This window comes from Scyliorhinus canicula, chromosome 20, assembly GCF_902713615.1.
Source record: "Scyliorhinus canicula chromosome 20, sScyCan1.1, whole genome shotgun sequence".
In the NCBI taxonomy this organism is placed as follows: Eukaryota; Metazoa; Chordata; class Chondrichthyes; order Carcharhiniformes; family Scyliorhinidae; genus Scyliorhinus; species Scyliorhinus canicula.
The window spans coordinates 51,347,785-51,370,732 of record NC_052165.1 but is presented as its reverse complement, the minus strand read 5'-3'; the positions used below and the strand labels follow the sequence as shown (position 1 = coordinate 51,370,732).

At 44.2% G+C, this 22,948-nt stretch overlaps 1 protein-coding gene and 1 long non-coding RNA gene across 4 annotated transcripts in view; one reads left to right on the top strand and one right to left on the bottom strand.

Moving 5' to 3' along the window:
- The window catches only part of mkrn1 (makorin, ring finger protein, 1), a 97,507-nt gene extending 83,443 nt beyond the window's left edge, over positions 1-14,064 (bottom strand). For 2 of the 3 annotated variants that reach the window (XM_038781360.1, XM_038781361.1), the window contains exon 1: positions 13,813-14,064. In XM_038781360.1, the coding sequence (XP_038637288.1) occupies positions 13,813-13,919 (107 nt within the window). In that variant the 5' untranslated portion in view covers positions 13,920-14,064. Of the gene's footprint in view, positions 1-11,330; positions 11,502-13,812 lie in introns of those variants that run through there. The other variant, XM_038781362.1, reaches the window with a different exon arrangement.
- Positions 14,065-14,086: 22 nt separating this feature from the next.
- LOC119955286 overlaps positions 14,087-22,948 on the top strand; it is a 30,329-nt gene continuing 21,467 nt past the window's right edge. Inside the window, exon 1 of the long non-coding RNA XR_005458422.1 lies at positions 14,087-14,172. This is a non-coding gene — a long non-coding RNA (uncharacterized LOC119955286). The remainder of the gene's footprint in view (positions 14,173-22,948) is intronic.

The window sequence follows — 22,948 nt, the reverse complement described above, 5'->3', positions numbered from 1 at the left end:
AGGAGGTTATCCTCTGAGGAAAGGTTGGACATTTGGACCTGTATCCATTGGAGCTGTGAAGAATGAGAGATGATCTTATTGAAACATACAAGCTCCTGAGGGGACTTGACAGAGTGGATGCTTCCTCTTGTGGAAGAGACTAGAACTAGGGGATACAGTTAAAGGGTCTCTCATTTTAAAACAGAGATTGGGAGAATTTATTTCTCTGAGCGTCATGAGTCTGTGGAACTCTCGTTCAAGGAGCAATGGAGGCAGACTCAGGATATTTTTACGGCGGAGTTATATGGACTATTGATTGACAAGGCAGTCAAAGGGTAAAATTAAAGTAAAGTCGCCATAATTCAAGATGACCACAGGCTGCTTTCCCCTTCGAGGGGGAAGAGCTGACCGGTGGTGATTTAACCTGAGGATCACCACACCTCAGATGAGGGGCAAGGTTGAGAAGGCAGATCTTCATGAATAACTTCAGCCGGTACGGGAATTGAACTTGTGCTGTTGACCTTATTCTGCATCACAAAATAACTGTCCCACCAACTGAGCCAAACCGACCTCAAAGGGCCTAAGGGTATGGAGGTAGGAAAGAAAACTGAGACCACAATCAAATCAGTCATGATCTTATTAAATGGCAGAGGAAGTTAAAGCGGCAAAATGACCTACATTTGCTCCTAGTTTTTAATGTTTGTATGTATGCTCTCCTACATTCACCAGGAACTGTTCCCCCGATACCATAGATGTTCTCTAACTAATCCTGTGCAACACTGCCTAGAAATTAATCTTCAAAAGAATTCTTAAAAGGCCTTAAAGGTAAAAATTAAAATTTTGCTAAATGCAAATGATTACATCAATCTGCAAATGAATCTCAAACAGGAACCAACCACAGACACATAAAAGCTAAACATGTGGCTACAAAATGCATAAAGGATAAGATACAAGTAACTTGAATAATTAAAAAAATATCAAAAGTAAAGTTTACAGAAACATGGCAACATTTCTCTTTTCAATTGGTCACAGTTGGAAAATCTAAACAGTCATTTTCAATGGGGATGAGATGATGATTTCCAAGGACATCTTCCTTTGTACGGGTGTGAGTCCAACTAGAGAAAAATTCCACCACCGCCCTTACCCCATCCAATACCTGATTCACATAGACTTCATATTTGCTGTGGCTCCTTGAAGCCATACTAGATTAAATGCTGCCTTGATATCAAGGATAGTTGCTCTCAAATTCAGCTCTTTTGTCCATGTTTAGGCCAAGGCTATAATGAAATCAGGAGCCAAGTGACCCTGGCAGAACCAAAAAGCAGCACCACTTGACAGAACCGTCAATAACCCCTTCCATCAGTTTGTGGATGGGGAAAGGACAGGGTGGAACCCTGGCACTCCCGCACCTTGGCACTGCCATCCTGACACTCCAACACTGTCACCTGGGCAGACTGGCACTGCCAATGTGTCCAGGTGGCAGGTTAGCAGTGCCAGGGGTAAGGCATGGTTGGGGGGGGGGGGGGGGGGGGGGGGGGGGGGAACACCTTGCCCATATGGTCAGGGCAGAAAGAAGGGGAGGTTTGAGGGCTCCAAAAATGTTTGGGGGGGGGGGGGGGTGGAAACAGGTGTGGCTGAAAGGGAGAGTCTAAAGATTTAGCAGCCTTAAAAAAAAAAGTGGCACAAGAGCAAAGTGGTTAGCACTGTTGCTTAACAGCTCCAGGGTCCCAGGTTCGAGTCCCGGTTTGGGTCACTGTCTGTGCGAAGTCTGCATGTTCTCCCCCTGTCTGAGTGGGCTTCCTCCAGATGCTCCGATTTCTTGCCACAGTCCAAAGATGTGCAGGTTAGGTGGATTGGCCATGCTAAAACTGCTCTGAGTGTGCAAAAGGTTCGGTGGGGATACGGGGTTACAGGTCGGGTTGAGGTGGTGGCTTAAGTAGGGTGCTCTTTCTAAGGGCTGGTGCAGACTCGATGGGCCAAATGGCCTCCTTCTGCACAGTAAATTCTATGACTCTATTTTGATGATTGGGACCAAATTGGATTTGTCCTGCTTTTGTGGACAGAACACAACGGGGCAATTTTCCAAATTTTCAGATAGGTACAGTGTTGTAGCTGTACTGAAATTGCTTTGGGTTTATACACTGAACTATTTACGCACTGAACTATGTTTCCATTTGTATATTTTATTGATATAAAACCATAAATGCCTTAATAAAATATTTTTTTTTAAAAAGAAACTGCTTTGGGCACAGTTAGTTCTGGAGCAGACGTCATCAGTACTATAGCTGGGATGTTGTCAGAAGCCACAGACTTTGTTCTATCCAGCATGTTTGCTAATATTTAACAATTTCATTCTCCAATAATTTTCTCACTGGGCAAGATTTTACAGCAAGCTACAAGTTCCCTCCCTAACTGCACGGTGGGTGTACCTACACCACAGGGGCTGCAGTGGTACAAGAAGGTAGCTCACCACCACCTCACAAGGGCAATTAAGAATGGGCAATAAATGCCAGCAACACCCACATCCTGCAAATGAATTTTTGAACAATTTAGTCCAACATAGAAAAGCAACATCTATGGAACATCCAAATGACAGATAAGTAAAATATAAACCGAGAATGGCAGTTTACTGTAGGCAGCAGTCTACAATGATATGAAGTATTAGAGGGAGTGCCATTGTTCCTCTGCCTTGAAGCAAAAGTAAACTACTTCACATATTTCACATGCAACTATCCAACAGGTTTGGAGATAAAGGCATCATCAGCCTATCAAGCGAGAATATTAAAACCCAAGAGTGAATTTGTCACATCGACATTCATCATCTTCCAACAGTATAGTGGAAAAGTGAACTGGTCACAGCTAATATAGGCTTCCAGTCTGCTTTAATCCTGAGATACAGCAATGTTCATTACTCCAGTAGGTGATCTAAGCCTCAGATTCGAGTGTATGGTTAATGGGCCCATATTTAATTACAGTATATTGTAGCATAACCAGGGGTTGTAACGTTTCAATAGACATGTAATCTAAACTGGATCACCACGATCTCAAATGCAATTCGGTATGAATGTTTTCTGGAATATCCAAACTGCATGTGTGTTGAACTACATTTCCCAGCTCTGGTTTCAGTGAATTTAACCTATTCATACCTACATTTAGCTTAATTTAACAAAAATGATATCAAAGTTCTCCTACAATAGTATAATCAGAAATCCAGAATGATACATTATTCCTGCCAGTCCTCCCTGTACAAAAGCAACTATATATACTCTTCATGGCTCCTAATAATATCTGTAACAACAGACAAAGTTTCAAATGGCTTAATTTGTCTTGTAAAGCAGCTAGGTTCGCTGGGTGGTGAAAAGTTGTAAAGTTACAAAGGACGTTTTGCAGCACAGAATAATGGTCACAGTGTGCTGCACCACAAAATTGGAAAACATTGACATAAGTTCACTAACTCACAGATGTAAGTTTCATCTGGTCAATCATATTAGCAACAGTAAATAAAAATTGGTACAATTTTAAAATAGGTTTCACCCTCAACTCATGTACCTGATCCAAACAGGACATGGACAAAAAGAGATAAAAGCTAAAGTGAATTGCGGCATATGCAGGACATCCCAAGTGGCAGCAAAGCCGAGACTGGCCCGCCGTGCCAGCAGAGTCCAGGCCACCCCGCCGTGCCAGCAGAGTCCAGGTCACCCCGCTGTGCCAGCAGGGCCAAGGCTGCCCCGCCGTGCCAGCATACAAGGAATTGTTTCCCTACAAATGTCTTCAGGAAAGGAGAGTGGTGATAAAGATGACAATTTGCAGTTTCCTGGCAAAGACTTTATGCTGCCATGTTCTTAATGATTACAAAGTAACAGTGGTGCTACCATTCCACAACATATAGTACAAACCCTTTCTGCAACAAGGTTTGAAAGAACATATTCAACAATCGAGTACAAATGACAACAAATTATTTCAAAAGTATGATCAAAAGTATTATGGCATCGACTCCAGCATGGTAGCACAAGTGGAGAGCACTGTGGCTTCACAGCGCCAGGGTCCCAGGTTCGATTCCCTGCTGGGTCACTGTCTGTGCGGAGTCTGCATGTTCTCCCCGGGTTCTCCAGTTTCCTCCCACAGTCCAAAGATGTGCAGGTTAGGTGGATTGGCCATGCTAAATTGCCCCTAGTGTCCAAAAAGGTTACGAGGGTTATTGGGTTGCGGGAATAGGGTGAAGTGAGGGCTTGGGTGGGTCAGTGCAGACCTGATGGGCCGAATGGCCTCCTTCTGCACTGTATGTTCTATGTTCCTTGCCTTGTTCCACCCTCTTCTCCGTCATCTTTAAAATTCTCACAGCATACTACCGTGAAATCTTATCCAGACATTTCACTTCCAGACGTTTCACTGCCTCCCTTACCAATGTCCTTTTATATGGAGGAACAACTCATGCCTGTGTCAAACTGCAGTTCAAGGAGGCAAGAATAGATCCCTGTAGGGGTAACAGTGTGAAGTAAAAAGAGAAGCCATTGATTTAGGTCCTTATGGTGTGATGGATAAAAGTAGAGCCAAAGGAGTTTCTTCTTAACCTCTTCAGTCCTCAGTGTTACAACAAGGTAAGGGGGAATTGAATGGCTCCCCTTGTTGTCCTCTTGTTATTTGACCACAACAGGTATTTTTTTGTTTGAGAAACTTGCTAATTAACTGAGTCCTGAACTGTTTATGCCCTGTGATTACAAAAGAAACAATAGAACTGAGTTTAACAAAGAGGTTAGCATTATTACACTTGAACCGTTTTAAGCAAAATAATAAAATATTACGGTAAAGGTTAAGTTACCATAACTCCAGATGACCGTAGGCATCCTTTGAGAGGGGAGAGTTCACTGGTGGTGATTTAACTCTTGAGGATCACCAAGCAAAGAGCAACTTTAAGCAAGGAGCAACGTTAAGAAGGCAGGGCCTTCATGAATAACCTCAGCCGGTACAGGAATTGAACCCACAATGCTGGCCCTGCACTGCATCACAAACTAGCTGTCTAGCCAAGTGAGCTAAACAGACTTTCACACACGCACACTTGAAGATCACATACACAAATATAGTTTACAAAGTGGGGAAGGACAAGTTGGCCAAATTAAACTTGATAGTTCTGATTTAAAGATGTAGACATACGGTTATTCTTCAGGAGCTGGTACTGCTGAGTTAGCTTCTCTAAGAAATCAGTCAGCAAACAGGGCTCAAAGCTTATCAGGTAGACTGGACTAAAAGAGGCAGGAGGGACCCCACTTTGGTCTTCTCCTTAAATTGCGTGCCCAAGGTTCTTCTGAGAAAACATGCTTAAAACATATAAGAGGTTGTCTTGTCACTCGACCTTCCTTCTCCAACTGCCAGGGAGATTTTAAAATGGCAATGTTTATGTTCCACAAAGGTAATCTGATTACCTCATGACTGGAAGCTAATTTAGAGGCCCATCGTCCAAGCAATTAGTGTTAATTGTTAGTCTCCAACAGTTGAATACTTCAGGCAATTGTCATAGATGGCTTGCTTATGAGTCAGAGGTGCGAATCCTTCACACTCACCTAAAGGCATGGGTTTGCAGACTGGCTGACTCCACTTCAAGGACAATTAGAGTTAGGGAATAAATGCTGACCTAGCCAGATCACATTAATTCGTTTAAAAACATGCAGAATGAATAGCAATGAAAATTGTGTTAGCCATGTTGGTATGTGCGTTCAAGTCACAGTAGTTTTTTCAAAAGGAAGTGTTTCAAAAGCACAATTCAGGTTTCTAGGTGATGGATTAAAATTATTATTTGTCACAAAGCACATCTTCATGGGCATCATGGTGGTGCACTGGTTAGTGCTGCTGCCTACGGCGCTGAGGACCTGGGTCACTGTCAGGAAACCGTCGGGCGCAGACAGAGAAACCCGCCCCCTGCCGTTGTTCACTTCAACTTTTATCCTTATCAATCACCATTGTCTCTCGAGTTGTGCCTCGACATCTTATCTTCTCGTGCTGCACCACAACATCATCCACAGATAGAGAGTCAGCTTCGACATTATACTGATGACACCACCTCCACTATCTCACAAATTTTCATTTCTAAAACTGTGTAAAGTCCCTCCTCTAAGACTGGTAGTTTAATATCAGTGGTGAATGTATCTTAACACCAGAAAGACCAGGTTAGGTGGATTGGCCATGATAAATTGCCCTTAGTGACCAAAAAGGTAAGGAGGGGTTATTGGGTTACGGGGATAGGGTGGAAGTGAGAGCTTAAGTGGGTCAGTGCAGACTCGATGGGCCGAACGGCCTCCTTCTGCACTGTATGTTCTATATTGTTAGAAAAAAGCAAACCCACTTGCTCAAAATGTGAGCACCGTTGGAGATTCACTGTATACAGTATTAAAAGTACCAAATACCATCTCAGTGCTGAAACAAGTTATCAGTTAATTTAAAGTTAACCTTCACATCGCCGTGCAGCAGGTGGTGGTGGCAAAATGAAATCTGTAAAACCACAACCACATTATTGGTTAAAAGTAGGGTCTGAACAGTGACTCATGATGATGAATGCCATGAGATCTCGGTTATATTTATGTAAATCTAGTATGTGCGCTATCAAGGATTGTACCTTTCGAGAATATAAGTGAAGTTTCTGCATGTGACTTGTTGCTGCTTAATATCATTAAGCCAAGAAATTAATATATCAAATTATAATGTCACAAACACAAATGAAAATTACAAGTCATTAACAAATATCAAAAAGTAAAAGGCACGCATACTGATGCAATTGTAAAAATAAACTTTGATTTTGTTTGAGTTCTTGCTGAGAGAAATAAGGCCTTTAAATGTCTTTTAACGTACACGAAAATGATTAAACTTAACTAAACCATAGTACTGTGTACTTCTGAAGGAGCAGCCTGTAAATACATACAGGTGGTCAGATATCAATTTTAGCTGAAGAAACTCAATCTGGAATGGTACAAGTTCTAAAATAGTGCATGTTCTACATCCAGAACCATTTACCATTGATTTTATGGCAATTTACAAAATCTTCTAGAACATGCATAATGGAAAATTACTGAAAATGGAAAAAACAGAACAAAATTATTTTCAGTACAGTGAACATAACTGCAATTTGTTCTTGGCTTGGATGTTCTATACAAATTAAAGTATGAACTCTTCAAACATATGGCATAATAAATCATGATTTAAAATTATAATCAACTGTAGAAAGCCATGTACAAACTGACAAGGATTACGAACAGGTCCTTATATTTTGTCAAAACCAAAAAGCTGCTGATTATGGAAACATCTCCTGCCTTTCACCCTATCACTTTTGTCCTTATCACTCACTTCCCTGTCACTATACTTACTTAAAACAGCTTTTTTTCCAGTTCTGATGAAGCTTCATCGACCGGAGGCTATTTCTCTCTCTATGGGCGCTGCCAGAATGTCAGATTTCTGCATATTATTTTACATATTATTCAAATATAGTTTCATTGAATCTCTTGCTTACCATATATGAAGGCTAGTCACTTTTGCAATTTGAATATAAGCAGCAGCAAAAGGCGGCACGGTACGGTGGCACTGCTGCCTCAGCTTCAGGGACCCGGGTTGAATTCCGCCCTCGGGTGACTGTGTGGAGTTTGTGCTTTCTCCCCGTGTATGCGTTGGTTTCCTCCGGTTGCCTTCCACAGTCCAAAGATGTGCAGGGTTAGGTGGATTGGCCATGATCAACTGTCCTTAGTGTCCAAAAGGTTAAGTGGGATTACTGGGTTATGGGGATAGGGTAGGGCCCTACCCCTAGATAGGATACCCTTTCAGAGGGTCGGTGCAGACTCGATGGGCTGAATGGTCTCCGTGTGATTCTATTCTATGAAATGTTATTCAAAAAGATTACAGATACAAAATAATCTTATGAAAAGGTTTGACGCTTTTAACTTGGATTTTGAATATTGTAAGCATTTTCAATCTGCATATTTACCTCATCAAACATTTAAACTCTGAATGACCTCAGGAGCTCTATATATAAAATTTAAACTTTGTGACCTTAAAAGGAATCCATCTCATCTTACCAGGAGACTAATACATTCTTTTAAAACAGCACAGTTTGACTTAGTGTGAGTAATGCCATGGGAGATAAATAGTTTTAAAATATTAAATTCCTGTCACCCTTTAGTAACTGCACATAATTGATAGTGAGGAGCATAGAGAGTGGCCACAAGTAGAAACTTTCAAGCTGGAATCAGTGATTTGCCATAGTTTATAACCTATTAGTAAATTGGTTGGAATATTATTCTCAAGTTATCTGAACTTCTGGAGAAAAACTATGATGATTAGCAGCTAGCCTGGTGCTTTACTCAAGTACTCAGTATGGGAATCTAGGTAATAGAAGCTGCATGTACAGTAACCTTCTCAGGTCCATCACAGATTAAATTTACCGTAAATATCAGACTCCAGGTTTTTGCATCTGTAACACTTTGAATTTGATGAATCCAATTGAACACAAGAAAAAAAACACAAAAATAAGTGTAACATTTCACCTCTCAAAATGTCCTGAAGCAGTTCAACCAGAATGAATTACACATTGCAATTGTGCATGGGTAATCACAGATACCATTTTGCAGAAAGCCGCTCAGAGGCGTACGAGTGTCGAAATAATCTGCTCGTGCTGTAACAGTAATTTTAACCAGAGCACGAGGAAACCAACTACTCTCCTTTCAATACTGCAATTGAAATCTTTAACAGATCAAGCAGATAGTGCCTCAGTTTAATGTCAATGCAATAAGGTCTTTATTATTTACTGCACTGAAACGTCAGCCTATTTGTGTACATAGATCATTCATTTTCTAATTCAGAGGCACATTGCTATCAAAAGAGCTAAACTGAAATGGACAGGTCATCTCACACCATTGTTCATGCTAAATCAAAAGGGTGTAATGCTGTAATATAGGGCAGGTGCTATACTATATAAAAGAGCACAAATCATTCCTCTGCTATAATGAAGTGGAGTCTCTTTAAAAAAAAGTAAAACTTAAATCAACAGAGGTTGAATAGATTTCAAGGTACATTGCTGTTTGATCAAGGAATTTTACAGACTGGAAAGTGGCTCAGCGTCATTTTTAAGTGTAATTTCTAGAGTATGTGAATCTCTGACCACGATGTTCATGGCATTCTAGATAAAAAGATGAATTAAAGATTGGAATCCTGCATGTAGGAAGAAAAACGGGTGAAAAAAGTACTTCATAAATGGCAGCGAATTAGCAAGGAATAAAAAAAACATTTTTTCTAATTTGTTCCTGGGATGTGTGTGTCACTGGCTAGGCAATCATTTATTGCCTGCCCACTCCTAACTATCTTTGAGAAAATGGTGGCGAGCTGCCTTCCTGCAATCCGTGATTTATGGGAACACCCAAGCCAATGTTTAGAATTTCAGGATTTAAATACACTAACAGTGAAGGAGCAGCGATATAGTTCCAAGTCAGGATGCTATGTGACTTGGTGGTGCTCCCATGCATCTGCTGCCCTTGCCTTTCGAGGTGGTAGAGGTAGCAGGTTTGGGAGGAGCTGCAGTGCACCTTGTAGATAGAATATAGAACAGTACAGCCCATGATGTTGTGCCGACCATTTATCCTAATCTACCTAACCTACACCCCTTCAATTTACTGATGTCCATGTGCCTGTCCAAGAGTCGCTTAAACGTCCTTAATGACTCTGACTCCACCACATCTGCTGGCAGTGCATTCCACGCACCCACCATTCTCTGTGTAAAGAACCTACTTCTGACATTTCCCCGCTACCTTCCTCTAATCACCTTAAAATTATGTCTCCTCGTGACATCCATTTCCACCCTGGGGAAATGCCTCTCATCACCTTGTACACCTCTATCAAGTCACATCTCTTCCTTCTTTGCTCCAGTGAGAATTCTTGTCCAACTAAACAGAGTAGCACAAGGTGACATGTGCTAAAGCCAGTAATAGAAAACATTAGGACTGATGCAAAGAGGTTTCCCATACATAAATGATCAGCACATGGAAAAAAACATTCACGTTGGATACTGGAGGGGAAACTCTGAAATCATTTGAGAACTAGATGCTGTGATGGAAAGACTGCTGAATATTCTTGTAAAAAGAATCAGTTTAATTTTTTTGATCTATAACTTTTGAAGAAACAACATTACATGAAATACATTTTAAAGTATTCAATTTTCTAGAGCAATATATTTCCAAGCTTAATCTAGATTTATTATTCCTAAATACATTTTTATTTTATGAGGTGGTGGTGTCATGGTATTGTCATTAGACGAGTAATCCAGAGACTCTGGTGTCCTGGGTTTGAATCCCACCAGGCAGGTGATGAAATTAGAATTCAGTAAAAAAACTGGAATTAAAAGTCTAACGATGACCATGAAACAGTTGTTGATTGTCGTAAAAACACATCTGGTTCACTAATGTCCTTCAGGGAAGGAAATCTGTCGTCCTTACCTGGTCTGGCCTACATGTGACTCCAGACCCCTCAGTGATAGGGTTGACTTTTAACTGCCCCCCGCCCCCCCTGCAATTGAAATGGCCTAGCAAGCCACTCAGTTCAAGGGCAATTAGGGATGGGCAACAAATGCTGGCCAGCCAGCGATGTCCACATCCCAAGAACGAATAAAAAGTAAATAAATAAAATGGCCAGGTCAGAATTAAAATTCAAATAATCTGTTATTACACCAGAGAAAGAAAATAGAGTCTGGGGAGAACTTCTGTTTTAAAATTCCAATTTGCTATTAAAATAAAGGCTGAACCATTACATAGAAAATAGGGGCAGGAGACCATTTGAGACTGCTTCGCCATTCATTGTGATCATGGCCGATTATCCAACTCAGCCTAATCTCACCTTCATAGAAACATAGAAAGCAAGATTTTAAAATGCATACAAAACCAGAACTCCCATTCTGTAAACTCACTCTCTCTGGTACTTCCCATTTCTATGACTATTAACTGATCCCAAACTTGATCCTGCATTCCGTTAAATCATAGCATATCTGGATCTATATTTGAATTGTCCATCGTGGTTCTATAAAATGTTAATAATGTGCTCAAGAGCTATGTGTTTCTCTGGACAAGCAGTTTTAACGCTGGCATTTATTCAACAATGTGGAAATTGTCCTCCGCACAAAAAGCAGTACAAATCCAAACTGGCCAATGACTGCTCCATCTGTCATGGACAGTGTCACGTATACGCAACAATAACAGGCGCACTGATGCTCAGTTTGAATTCCTGCAAGACAACTTGCTCAAGACCACAAGGCTCAAGAGCTTATCGCAGTCCTAGTCCAAACATGGACAAAATAGCTCAATTCCAAAAGTGAAGAGAGAGTGACTGACCTGATATCAAAGCAGCGTTTGACCAAACATAATTGAAGTTGATTGAGAACAAGAAGAAACTCTCCACAGGTTGAGACATACCGAGGACAAAGGAAGATGATTGTTGGTGGTCAATCATCTCAGCCCCAGGACATTGCTGCAGGAGTTTCTTCAGGCAATTTTCTAGATCCAACCATTTTCCATTGCTACATCAATGATCTCCTCACCGCAATATTTTCAACAGTTGGGACATCCTTGGATGATTGCAGTATTCTGCTCCATGCCCAGCTCCTCAAATAATGAGACAGTCCATACCCACCTGCAGCAAAACCTGATCAACATTCAAGCTTGCACAGCCTGCAAAGATAAGTGACAAAGACCACCCAAGTGACAGGAAATAACCATCTACAACAAAAGAGATTCTACATACCTCCCATAACATTCAATGGCATTGCCACTGCCGAATCACCTTCCGTCAACATACCGGTTAACATTGACAAGAAATTAAACTGGATCAGTTATTTAAATATTGTGTCTACAGGCAAGAACAGGCCAGAAGCTGGGTTTTCTGTGGCAAGTAAGTCATCTCCTTACTTTGGTCTTTCAAGGAATCAATGGATGTGGGGAGCCGACAAGAAAATGGAGACACGTCAAAGATCAGCCACACTCGTATTGAAGATGGACCATGTTGTCTATTCGTGCTCCTATTTCTTATACTCTTCAAAGCCTGTCCTCTATCCAGAAGGCACAGTCAAGAGTGTGATGGAATACTCTCCAATTCCTTGGTTGAGTGCAGCTCCAACACTCGAGAAGCTCAACACCATCCAGGACAAAGCAGCTGCTTGATCAGCAATCCATTCACCATATTAAATATTTGCTTTGTCCACCAGCTGCACAAGCCTCATCGCTTCTTCGACATTACCTTCCAAACCCACAACCTCTACCACCGAGAAGAACAAAGGCAGCAGATCGATGGCAACACCAACACTTGCAAGTTCTCTTCCAAGTCATATTAAATCCTGACTTGGGTCAAAATCCTGGAATTCTGTATCCAATATCACACAATGAGCTCCAGCTATTCAAGATGCTTCACGATCAATGGCAATTAGAAATGGGCAATAGTGTTGGACTTGCCAGTGATGCCAGAAGATTTCATATTTCCATTGTATTTTGTGTGAAAACATGCTTTCTGTCATCATCTTGGACAGCTGAGCTCTAATTCTAAGTTTATGTTGTTCTGGACTTCCCTCCAGACAAAATTGGAGAGGTCATCAGCTTTTGTGATCATCTCAAAGGCCTCAACCGCCCTTTATCCTTCTATATTTAAACAAACACACCCTCCTCTATCTGTCCTAATATCAGTAATTCAACCCTTTTATTTGCAGGTTAATTCTACAAAATCTGCATGCCATCCACTTCAAAATCAACATATCCATTGGAGATGCAGGGCCAGAACAGAATGCAGTACTCTAGATGGAATTTAACCAGAGCTCTGTACAGTGAAACATTTTCACTACTTTGTATTCCAGCCTATTTTACACTAATCCACTAGCTTTTAGTTATTTTGTAGTTGGACCCATAAATCCCCCACCTCATCCAGTATGTTGCTTCTTGCCATTTAAAAAATAACATTTCTTGGATCCAAATTGATTTTCTCAGATTTTCCTACAGAGCTCCACCTGCCAGTTTTATCCCCTCACAATGCAGCAAAGGTGCCTTATGACTCTACCTACATGATATTCACATTCCATCACCAAAGCTACAACATTAATTAATGCTAGATTATTGTGCCATTCTCCACTGTTGCTCCAAGTTACAACAGCCAAACTGAACAACCATATTGTACAAAATAATAAAAATATAGGTTTGCACTTTCTGGGTGGAGGTGCATGAAAAAACAAAGTTCAGCTTTGACCAATTTTCTCTCTGAAATCTGCAGTCAAACAGAAACTGGTGAGGTTTTATCCAGCTATTTAGTGAAAATATGCAAGTGTTCACGAACAATAGCTTATGTAGCGTTTAAAACATAAAGGCAGAATACATTTTGAAGCATTTAAATTATTACAAAAATTGAGAAAACTTCTCTCAGCAGTTTTTGATTGACAACATGACCTCAAAGTTTCTTAGCAACTTTTAAAGCACTTCACAAATCAACAAAAACACTCTTTCGAAAAAAAGTAAATTCCAGTAAGAGGCACAGGATTGTTTAAAGATCAGCTGTTACTCGGAACTCTTTAAAATTCCGAAATCAAGAGGGAGTTTAACCGATGCGTTTTAGAAAAAAAAAAATCAGTTACAAACCTTACCTAAAAAGCCATATGGGGACGGAGATCCCTAGCCCAACTGGGAACTGTTCCAATCGCTTTCTCTTATTGTCGCCACTCGCAATCTCTATTGATGATTAAACAGATCGCCCCTAATAGGCCTTTTATCGTTATGTCCCTGGCTGCAAGCGAGCGTACAAGAGCTGTATGGCATGTGTTAAATTATCTTTGTTGTTTACCTGCAAGTGACCTGTTTAGTCCAACCAACGCCGCCGCCAATGCCACCTCCTCCTGCTGCTGGTCCGGCTGCTGCCCCCGTCCCCATGGATGCCGCTGCCTCCGCCATTATCCACCACTGTCACCGCGCGGCTACAGCCGGGCCTCCCACCGGCCCCTGCGCCACCACTTCCGGGGAAAGGGCTCGGTCTCGAGCTTGCTGTGGAGATCGGGGCCGCGCTCGCCAATGCCGCGCCCGCGCACGCCGTCCCCAGCGCAAGAAAAAACAAACGCCACGTTTCGTCCTCGAATACGGATCGCTCTTTCCGGTCAGTGACTGGCCGCTCAACCCACCCCCCACCACGCGCTCAAGAGTGAGAGAGGTAAAAGATTTGTTTTTTTTTAAAGCCAAGTCCGTCCGAGTGAGTAAAAGAAGAAATACAGGGTGAAAATGGAAAATAAGCATAGAGGTCCAAGATCTCTATGGCAACCGTGACTCTGATTCGCTCCGAAAAGGTAATCGGTAATTTCCGGAGAAAAGGGCCCGTTGTCCTCGGTAACTTCCGGAGATTAGGAGCGCATGCGCGGCGGTGGGGGGGGGGGGGTGAGAGCGACGGAGATGGAGCGGGAGATTGGCCAGAGGGTGGCAGTGAAGATGTCACATCATCTCCTCAACTTCAACACACAGGAGACAACAGGTTGTAACGTAAATACGATGTCATTTATCATCACAACCCACACTATATACTGTACATAATGGCAGTTTCATTCATACATATTTTCTAGTCGCTGGTATATTTACTGAATAAAAAATCACCACAGATTAGGCAAGTCCAAATTCGAACACCATTTAACCGATCACGCAGTTCTCAGGCCAGAAGTTTCTCAGTCTGGATCAGAACTGTAATCTGTGAGAAAATAATCACTACAGGAAAGCATTTTATGGCTTCTATCAGTAAGTAGATTGTTTAATTCTTGGTGAGACCAAAGAGAACATGCTGTAAAATCTCAACAGGTCTGGCAGCATCTGCAGGGAGAGAAAAGACCTGACGTTTCGAGTCCAGATTACCCTTCTGGACTCCAAACGTTAAATCTTTTCTCTCCCTACAGATGCTGCCAGACCTGCTGAGATTTTCCAGCATTTTCTCTTTGGTTTCAGATTCCAGCATCCGCAGTAATTTGCTTTTAATTCTTGCTGAGAACCAGTTTGTTTCGCTTGATTTTAAAAGTATTATGTCTGATCCAAAGCCTGGAAAATAAACCATGGGGCGTGGCGCTTCTCTTACCGACCCCTTGTTCCCCATTCTTTTAAACCTTTTCATCAATCATGCATTTTCCCCTTATAAGATTCACTAATCAATTCACCAAAGAATTGCAGAAAAAGTAAATGGATAACATCAATTGTTGCCATCTGGTTACAAATATTCAAAATATATCAAGCATGGGCCATTAATATTAAGAATATGTACGTGTTTAATATTTTCATGCAATATAGCACATTGGGCTAAACAGTTGGCTTGTAATGCAGAACAAGGCAGCAGCGCGGGTTCAATTCCCAGCCTCCTCGAACAGGCGCCGGAATGTGGCGATTAGGGGCTTTTCACAGTAACTTCATTGAAGCCTACTTGTGACAGTAAGCGATTATTATTATTGTTAATTTCACAGAAAAATATCCCATTTTAGTTATTTATAACCGTGCAGACAATAAAACTGATTTCCGAAACTACTAAATAAGCACTTGTCTTAGGTGAATATGTTTTACATCAAAAAGCATCAAACACAATCACATATATTTTAGACCAGAATTCTCAATGGAATCTCCCCTTTTCCTTATGACTTTGCCCCCTCCCAGAAAGTCTTTGGCTACTTATCAGGCTTTGGATGGTTCTTTCACTCCCAGGGACCAAACCAAAGTGCCACAGCTCTCAAGAATGCACCTTAATTTCTCCTCAATGTTCCAGCTATGCTCCGAGGTATGAAGTTTAATGGGTATCCTTCCATTAGCTTTCAACTGTTGACAGAAATAATGCAGGTGAGTCTGAAGTAATAGAGTATGAAACCCAATTTCATCTGGAAAGAGTTAAGCCCTGCAGGCTGTATTTAACAGCATAGTTACCAAATCACCTAAGCTTCCCACAGCATAATGAATCCAATTAATATGTGCACATTAACCTTGTAAACCTTATTATCAGTGTTGTCATCTATTGTGCCTGTATTAGTTCAAGGTATGTGGGCTTTGTTGCGTAGGCCAGCATTTATTGCCCATCCCTAAGTATCATTCCGATGGTTGTGGTGAGCTGCCTTCCTGAACCGCTGAACCCACAGTTCTGCAAGGGAGGGAGTTCCAAGATTTTGAGCCAGCGACAGTGAAGGAACAACAATATATTTCCAGGTCAGGATAGTGGGTGGCTTGGAGGAGAGCTTCTAGGTGGTGCTGCTCCCATGTATCTCCTGCTCTTGCCCTAGATGGTAACGGTTGTGGGTTTGGAAAGTGCTCCCGAAGGAATCTTGATGAGTTCCAGCAGTGCATCTTGTAGATGTTATGCAAGGCTGCCACTGTTTGTTGGTGGTGGAGGGATTAAATGTTTGTGGAAGGGTAAAAATCAAGCGGCAAACTGCTTTGAGCTGGATGGTGTCATGCTTCTTGAATGTTTTAGAAGCTCCACTTATCCAATAAGAGGAGAGCATTCCAATACACCCGTGACTAGTGCTTTGTTGATTGTGGACAGCTTTTGAGGAGTCAGGAATTACCTGCCGCAAGCTTCTCAAAGGTCAACCCTCGGAAAGCCACGGGCACTCAGGTCTTGCGCGGTCAGCTGGCGGGGGTATTCGCAGACATCTTCAACCTCTCTTTACAACAATCTGAGGTCCCTATCCGCTTCAATAAGAGACCAACATCCCTGGACCAAAAAAAAGTCAAGCAGCGTGCCTTAATGACTATCGTCCAGTGGCTCTGACATCCATCATCATGAAGTGCTTTGAAAGGTTAGTCATGGCACAAATCAACTCCAGCCTCCAGGATTGCCTTGATCCACTACAGTTCGCCTACCGCTGCAACAGGTCCGCAGCAGAGGCCATCCCCATGGCCCTGCATTCTACCCTGGAACACCTAGATAACAAAGACACCTATGTCAGACTCCTATTTATCCACTAAAGCTCAGCCTTCAACACCATCATTCCCTCCAAACTCCGTGGCCTTGGCCTCGTCTCCTCCCTCTGGGACTGGATCCTGAACTTTCTAACCCACAGACCACAATCAGTAAGGACAGCAACAATACCTCTTCCACGATCATCCTCAACGCTGGTGTCCCACAAGGCTGTGTCCTCAGGTCCCCACTATACACTTTGTACTATAACTGTGTGGCCAAATTCCCCTCCAACTCGATTTTCAAATTTGCTGATGACACCACAGTAGTGGGTCGGATTTCAAACAATGACGAAGTACAGGAATGAGATAGAGAATCTGGTGAACTGGTGCGACGACAATAATCTCTCCCTCAATGTCAACAAAACGAAGGAGATTGTCATCGACTTCAGGAAGCGTAGTGGAGAACATACCCCAGTCTACATCAATGGGAATGAAATAGAAAGGGTCGAGAGCTTCAAGTTTTTAGGTGTCCAGATCACCAACAACCTGTCTTGGTCCCGTTCAGTTTCTAGTCAATGATAACTCCCTCCTGTCCCCCAGATATTGATAGTGGGGGATCTGGCAATGACAATGCCATCGAATGTCAGCGCAGTGGTTAAATTCTCACTTGTTATAGATGGTCATTGCCTGGCACTTGTATGGCACAAATGTTACTTTGCCTCTTGTCAGTCCAAGCCTGGATATTGTCCAGGTATTGCTGCATTTGGACATGGAATGTTTCAGTATCTGAGGGGACACAAATGGTGCTGAACATTGTTCAATCATCCACAACTATCCCCATTTCTGACCTTATGATGGAAGGAAGGTCAATGATGATGCAGCTGAAGATATTTGAGCCTAGGACACTACCCCGAAGAACTCCTGCAGCAAAGTCCAAGAGCTTAGATAAATGACCTCCAAAAATCACATGCATCCTCCGTGAACTGCTAAGTATTTCCAGCATTTTCTGTTTTGTAAAGCGAGTGATGTCAGATCATGGAACATAGATTTGTTGCTGCAGAAAGCCCACTGCACCTCATGAATACCCAGATTGTGATCTGCTTGATCTGTTCTGAAACCATCCCTTAGGATTATTGTTGTGGCAGACAAAATGAGGGAAGGTATCCTTGCTGTAAAAATGGGAGTTTGTATCATCATTATATCTTAAGTTTTGTAAGATATTATAGTTGTCCTTAGCTGGTGCATTAAAGAACTTTACACCTTAATTAGTGGATTTGTTACCTTTTTTTTAAGTTACTTTTTGCGGTTTTATGTTTTATTTTCTACTGGTTTTGGAGGAAATGAGCAGGATCTTCTCAAAGCTAACCATAGCTCCACTTTGTGCATTTCATCATGTTACTGTTCTCACATGATTTCCAATCTCCTCAGTCATAATTACACACTGCAGGGAACATTGAATTGCTCGCTAGCAGACAGGACCAAATTACACATTGATGCACCATCAATTACCACAAGACGAGAATGGTGGAACAATCCAGCCTTTATTGAGCAAGATGTTGTGCCTCCTGTAGCTGTAACCAGAATGGTTGTAGCGCCGGAGAGCACACACTTTTATACACCGCCTGCTGGGCAGAGCCAGCAGGCAGGGATTTAACATTGTACCTCAAATATACGAGCAGTGCCGTAATACATATAATATACCACTAGTGGTGTTCACCACATTCACCCCCTTTTAAAAAAGAGTCTGGCGGGGGTGGTGGAAACATTACAAATTAAGTCTGTCGGGGGCCTTGACCCTCCTCTGCGATCGCCTCAGTCCTGGTGGTGATGTGAGCGCCGACTTGGTCACCTGCGACTCCGGGAGCGCGTTATCCTCGCCTTCGTCACCCCTGAGTGGAACCAGTGGGAGGACGGATCCTGCTGGGGTGGGGGCTGCGGTGAAGTTTGCTGAAGGGAGGGTGAGTGGCGCAGGCGTGAATGAGGCAACCGGGGGGAGGGGGGGGGCGGTGTCAGGTTGGGGGTCGTGGGTGGGGACACAGCGGGTGCCAGGTCCCGGAGGGAGACTGTGTCCCAGGGTGTGCCACGTAGGCGTACTGCGGTTTGGCATGTAAGAGGTGGACTTTTTCGACCAAGGGGTCCGACTTATGGGTCCGCACATGCTTCCGCAGGAAGACGGGTCCTGGAACTGTGAGCCATGTTGGGAATGAGACCCCGGAGGTGGACCTCCTGGGAAAGGCAAACACACGTTCGTGAGGGGTCTCATTAGTCGCGGTGGAGAGGAGCAATCAGATGGAGTGGAGTGCGTCGGGGAGGACCTCCTGGAAGCGGGAGACCGGGAGATTTTTAGACAGCAGGGCCAGCAGGACGGCCTTCCAGACCGTCCCGTTCTCACTCTCCACCTGCCCGTTTCCCCGGGGGTTGTAGCTGGTCGTCCTGCTCGAGGCGATGCCCTTGCTGAACAGGAACTGACGCAGTTCATCGCTCATGAAAGAGGATCCCCGAACGCTGTGGATATAGGTGGGCAAACCGAACAGAGTGAAGATGCTGTGGAAGGCTTTGATTATCGTGGCAGAAGTCATATCGGGGCATGGGATGGTAAAAGGGAACCGGGAGTACTCATCAATCACATTCAGGAAGTATGTGTTGAGATCGATGGAGGGGAGGGGCCCTTTGAAGTCCACGCTGAGGCGTTCAAAGGGGCGGGAGGCCTTCACCAGGTCCGCTCTATCTGGCCGGTAGAAGTGCGGCTTGCACTCTGCGCAGACTTGGCAGTCTCTGGTGACGGTCCTGACCTCCTCAATAGAGTAGGGCATGTTGCGGGACTTGATAAAATGGGAGAACCGGGTGACCCCCGGGTGGCAGAGGTCATTGTGGAGAGCCCAGAGTTGGTCCACTTGTGCGCTGGCAGAGGTACCGCGGGATAGGGCATCAGGGGCCTCGTTGAGCTTCCCCGGTCGATACCAGATCTCATAATTATAGGTGGAGAGCTCAGTCCTCCACCTCAAGATCTTGTCATTTTTGCTCTTGCCCCGCTCTGTATTATTAAACATAAAGGCAACCAACCGTTGGTCAGTGAGGAGAGTGAATCTCCTGCCGGCCAGGTAAAGCCTTCAATGTCGCACAGCTTCCACAATGACTTGGGCCTGCTTTTTGACAGAGGAGTGCTGAATTTCAGAGGCATGGAAGGTGCGGGAAAAGAAGGCCACGGGCCTGCCCGCCTGGTTGAGGGTGGTGGCCAGAGCTACGTCCGATGCATCGCTCTCCACCTGAAAGGGGAGGGACTCGTCGACCGCATGCATTATGGCCTTGGCGATGTCCGCCTTGATGCGGTTGAAGGCCTGGCGGGCCTCAGCCATCAGGGGGAAAACTGTGGACTGAATGAGTGGGCGGGCCTTGTCCGCATAATTAGGGACCCACAGGGCGTAATAGGAGAAAAACCCCAGGCATAATATCGGCCTTGGGGCAGTAGGGGAGAGGGAGTTCCAGGAGGGGATGCATGCGTTCGGGTTCGGGCCCCAGGACTCCATTTTCCACTACATAGCAAGGATGGCTAAGCAGTTGGTGCGGAACACGCATTTCTCCTTATTGTATGAGATTAAGGAGTTTGGCGGTATGGAGGAATATTGGAGGTTTGTGTCGTAGTCCTGCTGATCGTGGCCGCAGATGGTGACGTTATCTAGATATGGGAAGATGGCCCGCAGTCCGTATCGGTCAACCATTCGGTCCATCTCTCACTGGAAGACTGAGACCCCCATTAGTGATGCCGAAAGAAACCATAAGGAAGTGATAAGGAAGTTTCCAACTTCTTCCATCGGGCAGGTGATTCAGAAGTCTGAGAACACGGACGAACAGACTCAAAAACAGCTTCTTCCCCACTGTCACCAGACTCCTAAATGACCCTCTTATGGACTGACCCATTAACACTACACCCGTGTCTGCTTCATCCGATGCCAATGCTTATGTAATACATTGTATATATTGTGGTGCCCTATTATGTATTCTCATGTATTTTCTTGAATTCTGTTTAATTCCCTTTTCTTCCCATGTACTGAATGATCTGTTGAGCTGCTTGCAGAAAAATACTTTTCACTGTACCTCGGTACACGTGACAATAAACAAATCCAATCCAATCCAATCCAATAGAGGCGGCCATCTGCTTTGAACGCAGTGTACTGGTGGTCCTTCGGGCGGATGGGGAGCTGGTGGGAGGCGAACTACAAGTCCACTGTGGAAAAGACTCGATACTGCGCAATCTGATTGACCATGTCAGATATGCATGGGAGGGAGTACGCATCGAGTGCGTGTACCGATTGATGGTCTGACTGTAGTCAATGGGCATCCTGTGCTTCTCCCCAGTCTTCACTACCATACTTGAGCTCTCCAGGGGCTGTTGCTGGCCTCAATGATCCCCTCCCACAGAAGCCGTTGGACCTCCGACCTAATGAAGGTCCTATCCTGGGCACTGTACCATCTGCTCCTAGTGGCGACGGGTTTGCAGTCCGGGGTGAGGTTTGCAAACAGGGAAGGTGGATCAACCTTGAGGGTCGTGAGGTCGCAGATGGTGAGGCGGGGTAGGGGTTCGCCAAATTTTAAAGTCAGGCTTTGGAGATGGCACTGAAAATCCAGGCCGAGTAACAGGGCAGCGCAGAGGTGGGGGAGGATGTAGAGCCAGAAGATGCTGAACTCTGCACCTTGGACGGTGAGGGTCGCGATACAGTAGCCCCGGATTTCAGCGGAATGGGATCCGGAGGCCAGGGAGATTTTCTGGGTGACGGGGTGTACCGTGAGGGAACAGCGCCTTACCGTAGTGGGGTGGATGAAGCTCTCTGTGCTCCCGGAGTCAAAGAGGCAGGTTGTCTCGTGCCCATTGATCTTCACCGTCGTCAGAGCTCCACCCATCTGATGACCCTGGTGTGGGAGGAGGTTGTCAGTGAGGTCAACACCTGTGGCACACAGAAAAGGTTTGACCTGCAGTGCAGGAAAAGGAAGAATGATCTCCATTAGGGGATATGAACCTTCTACTCATTCCATACTCATACTCTCTTAAGGGATGTCACAGGCTACCAGCTGATCAGATATTAGGGCTGAATGCCACTCTAAGATTCCCATCTCATGTTAGATCCTGCACAAATGGCTCCTTAATCTCTTATTGGAGAGGGCTCAGTACACACAGAGGGCATGCATACTTCCAAGCTGCTCTTTCATCTGTTGTGTTCACATTCAATCCAACTTTCTTAATGCAGGACATATTTGCCCATAATCAGTGTGAGAAGGTCAAGACCAGAGAGTGTAACTTGGCGCTAATGGCACTCTCATCCCATGAAGAGTAGGCTGAGAGCTGAGAACAGCAATCGTTTCTGTGCGGAAGGCGAGATCAGCTTCCTCCAACAATCCAGTGAGGTTCCATATAGAGAAAATTGGCAATAATTTCTCTGTATTCCAGCCACCAGCAAAAAAGGCAGAAGGAGTCAAGCCTCTAACCACCTTCAATGAGCATGCCAAGGAACCCTCAGATGATGGCATGTGACTGCATTCATTGCACCCTGCACCAACCAGGTACACACATCAAGGTGGCTTCCAGTTCGAGAGTAGTTCCAGAGTAGGTCTGGTGATTATCTCATGGACATGTGTCCACAGCAGGCGAAGGCATTGACAACTCAGGAGGACTGCTACGGACCAGACCTCTGCTGAGTCCACGTCTGATGTCAAGCCTCTGGAATTGGCCCCCAGAGCAACGTTGGAGATGCCGAAATAGGCGAGGGAACTTCAGGCAGAGTTGTCAGAGGGCATCACCAACCAGAGGGCATCACCAACCTGGAATGGAGCATGGAGGAGTCCATCCACATTCTGTATCATGTTGTGCTTTCGGCGTGTGAGCGCAACAAAGTCTTCACGGGAAGAGTGATGGCCGTCTTGAAAACAGTCCCATTGGTTTCTGCCGAATTTGTGCTTAGAGCTTCACACCATCGCTCGAGCCACGGGTGCTATCAAGCAGTGCTTTGCAAGAGGGGAATGGGCACCTTAACCTTCCTCCACATGCTGCTTCTCAAGGAGTCGGTGAGGGATTCTTG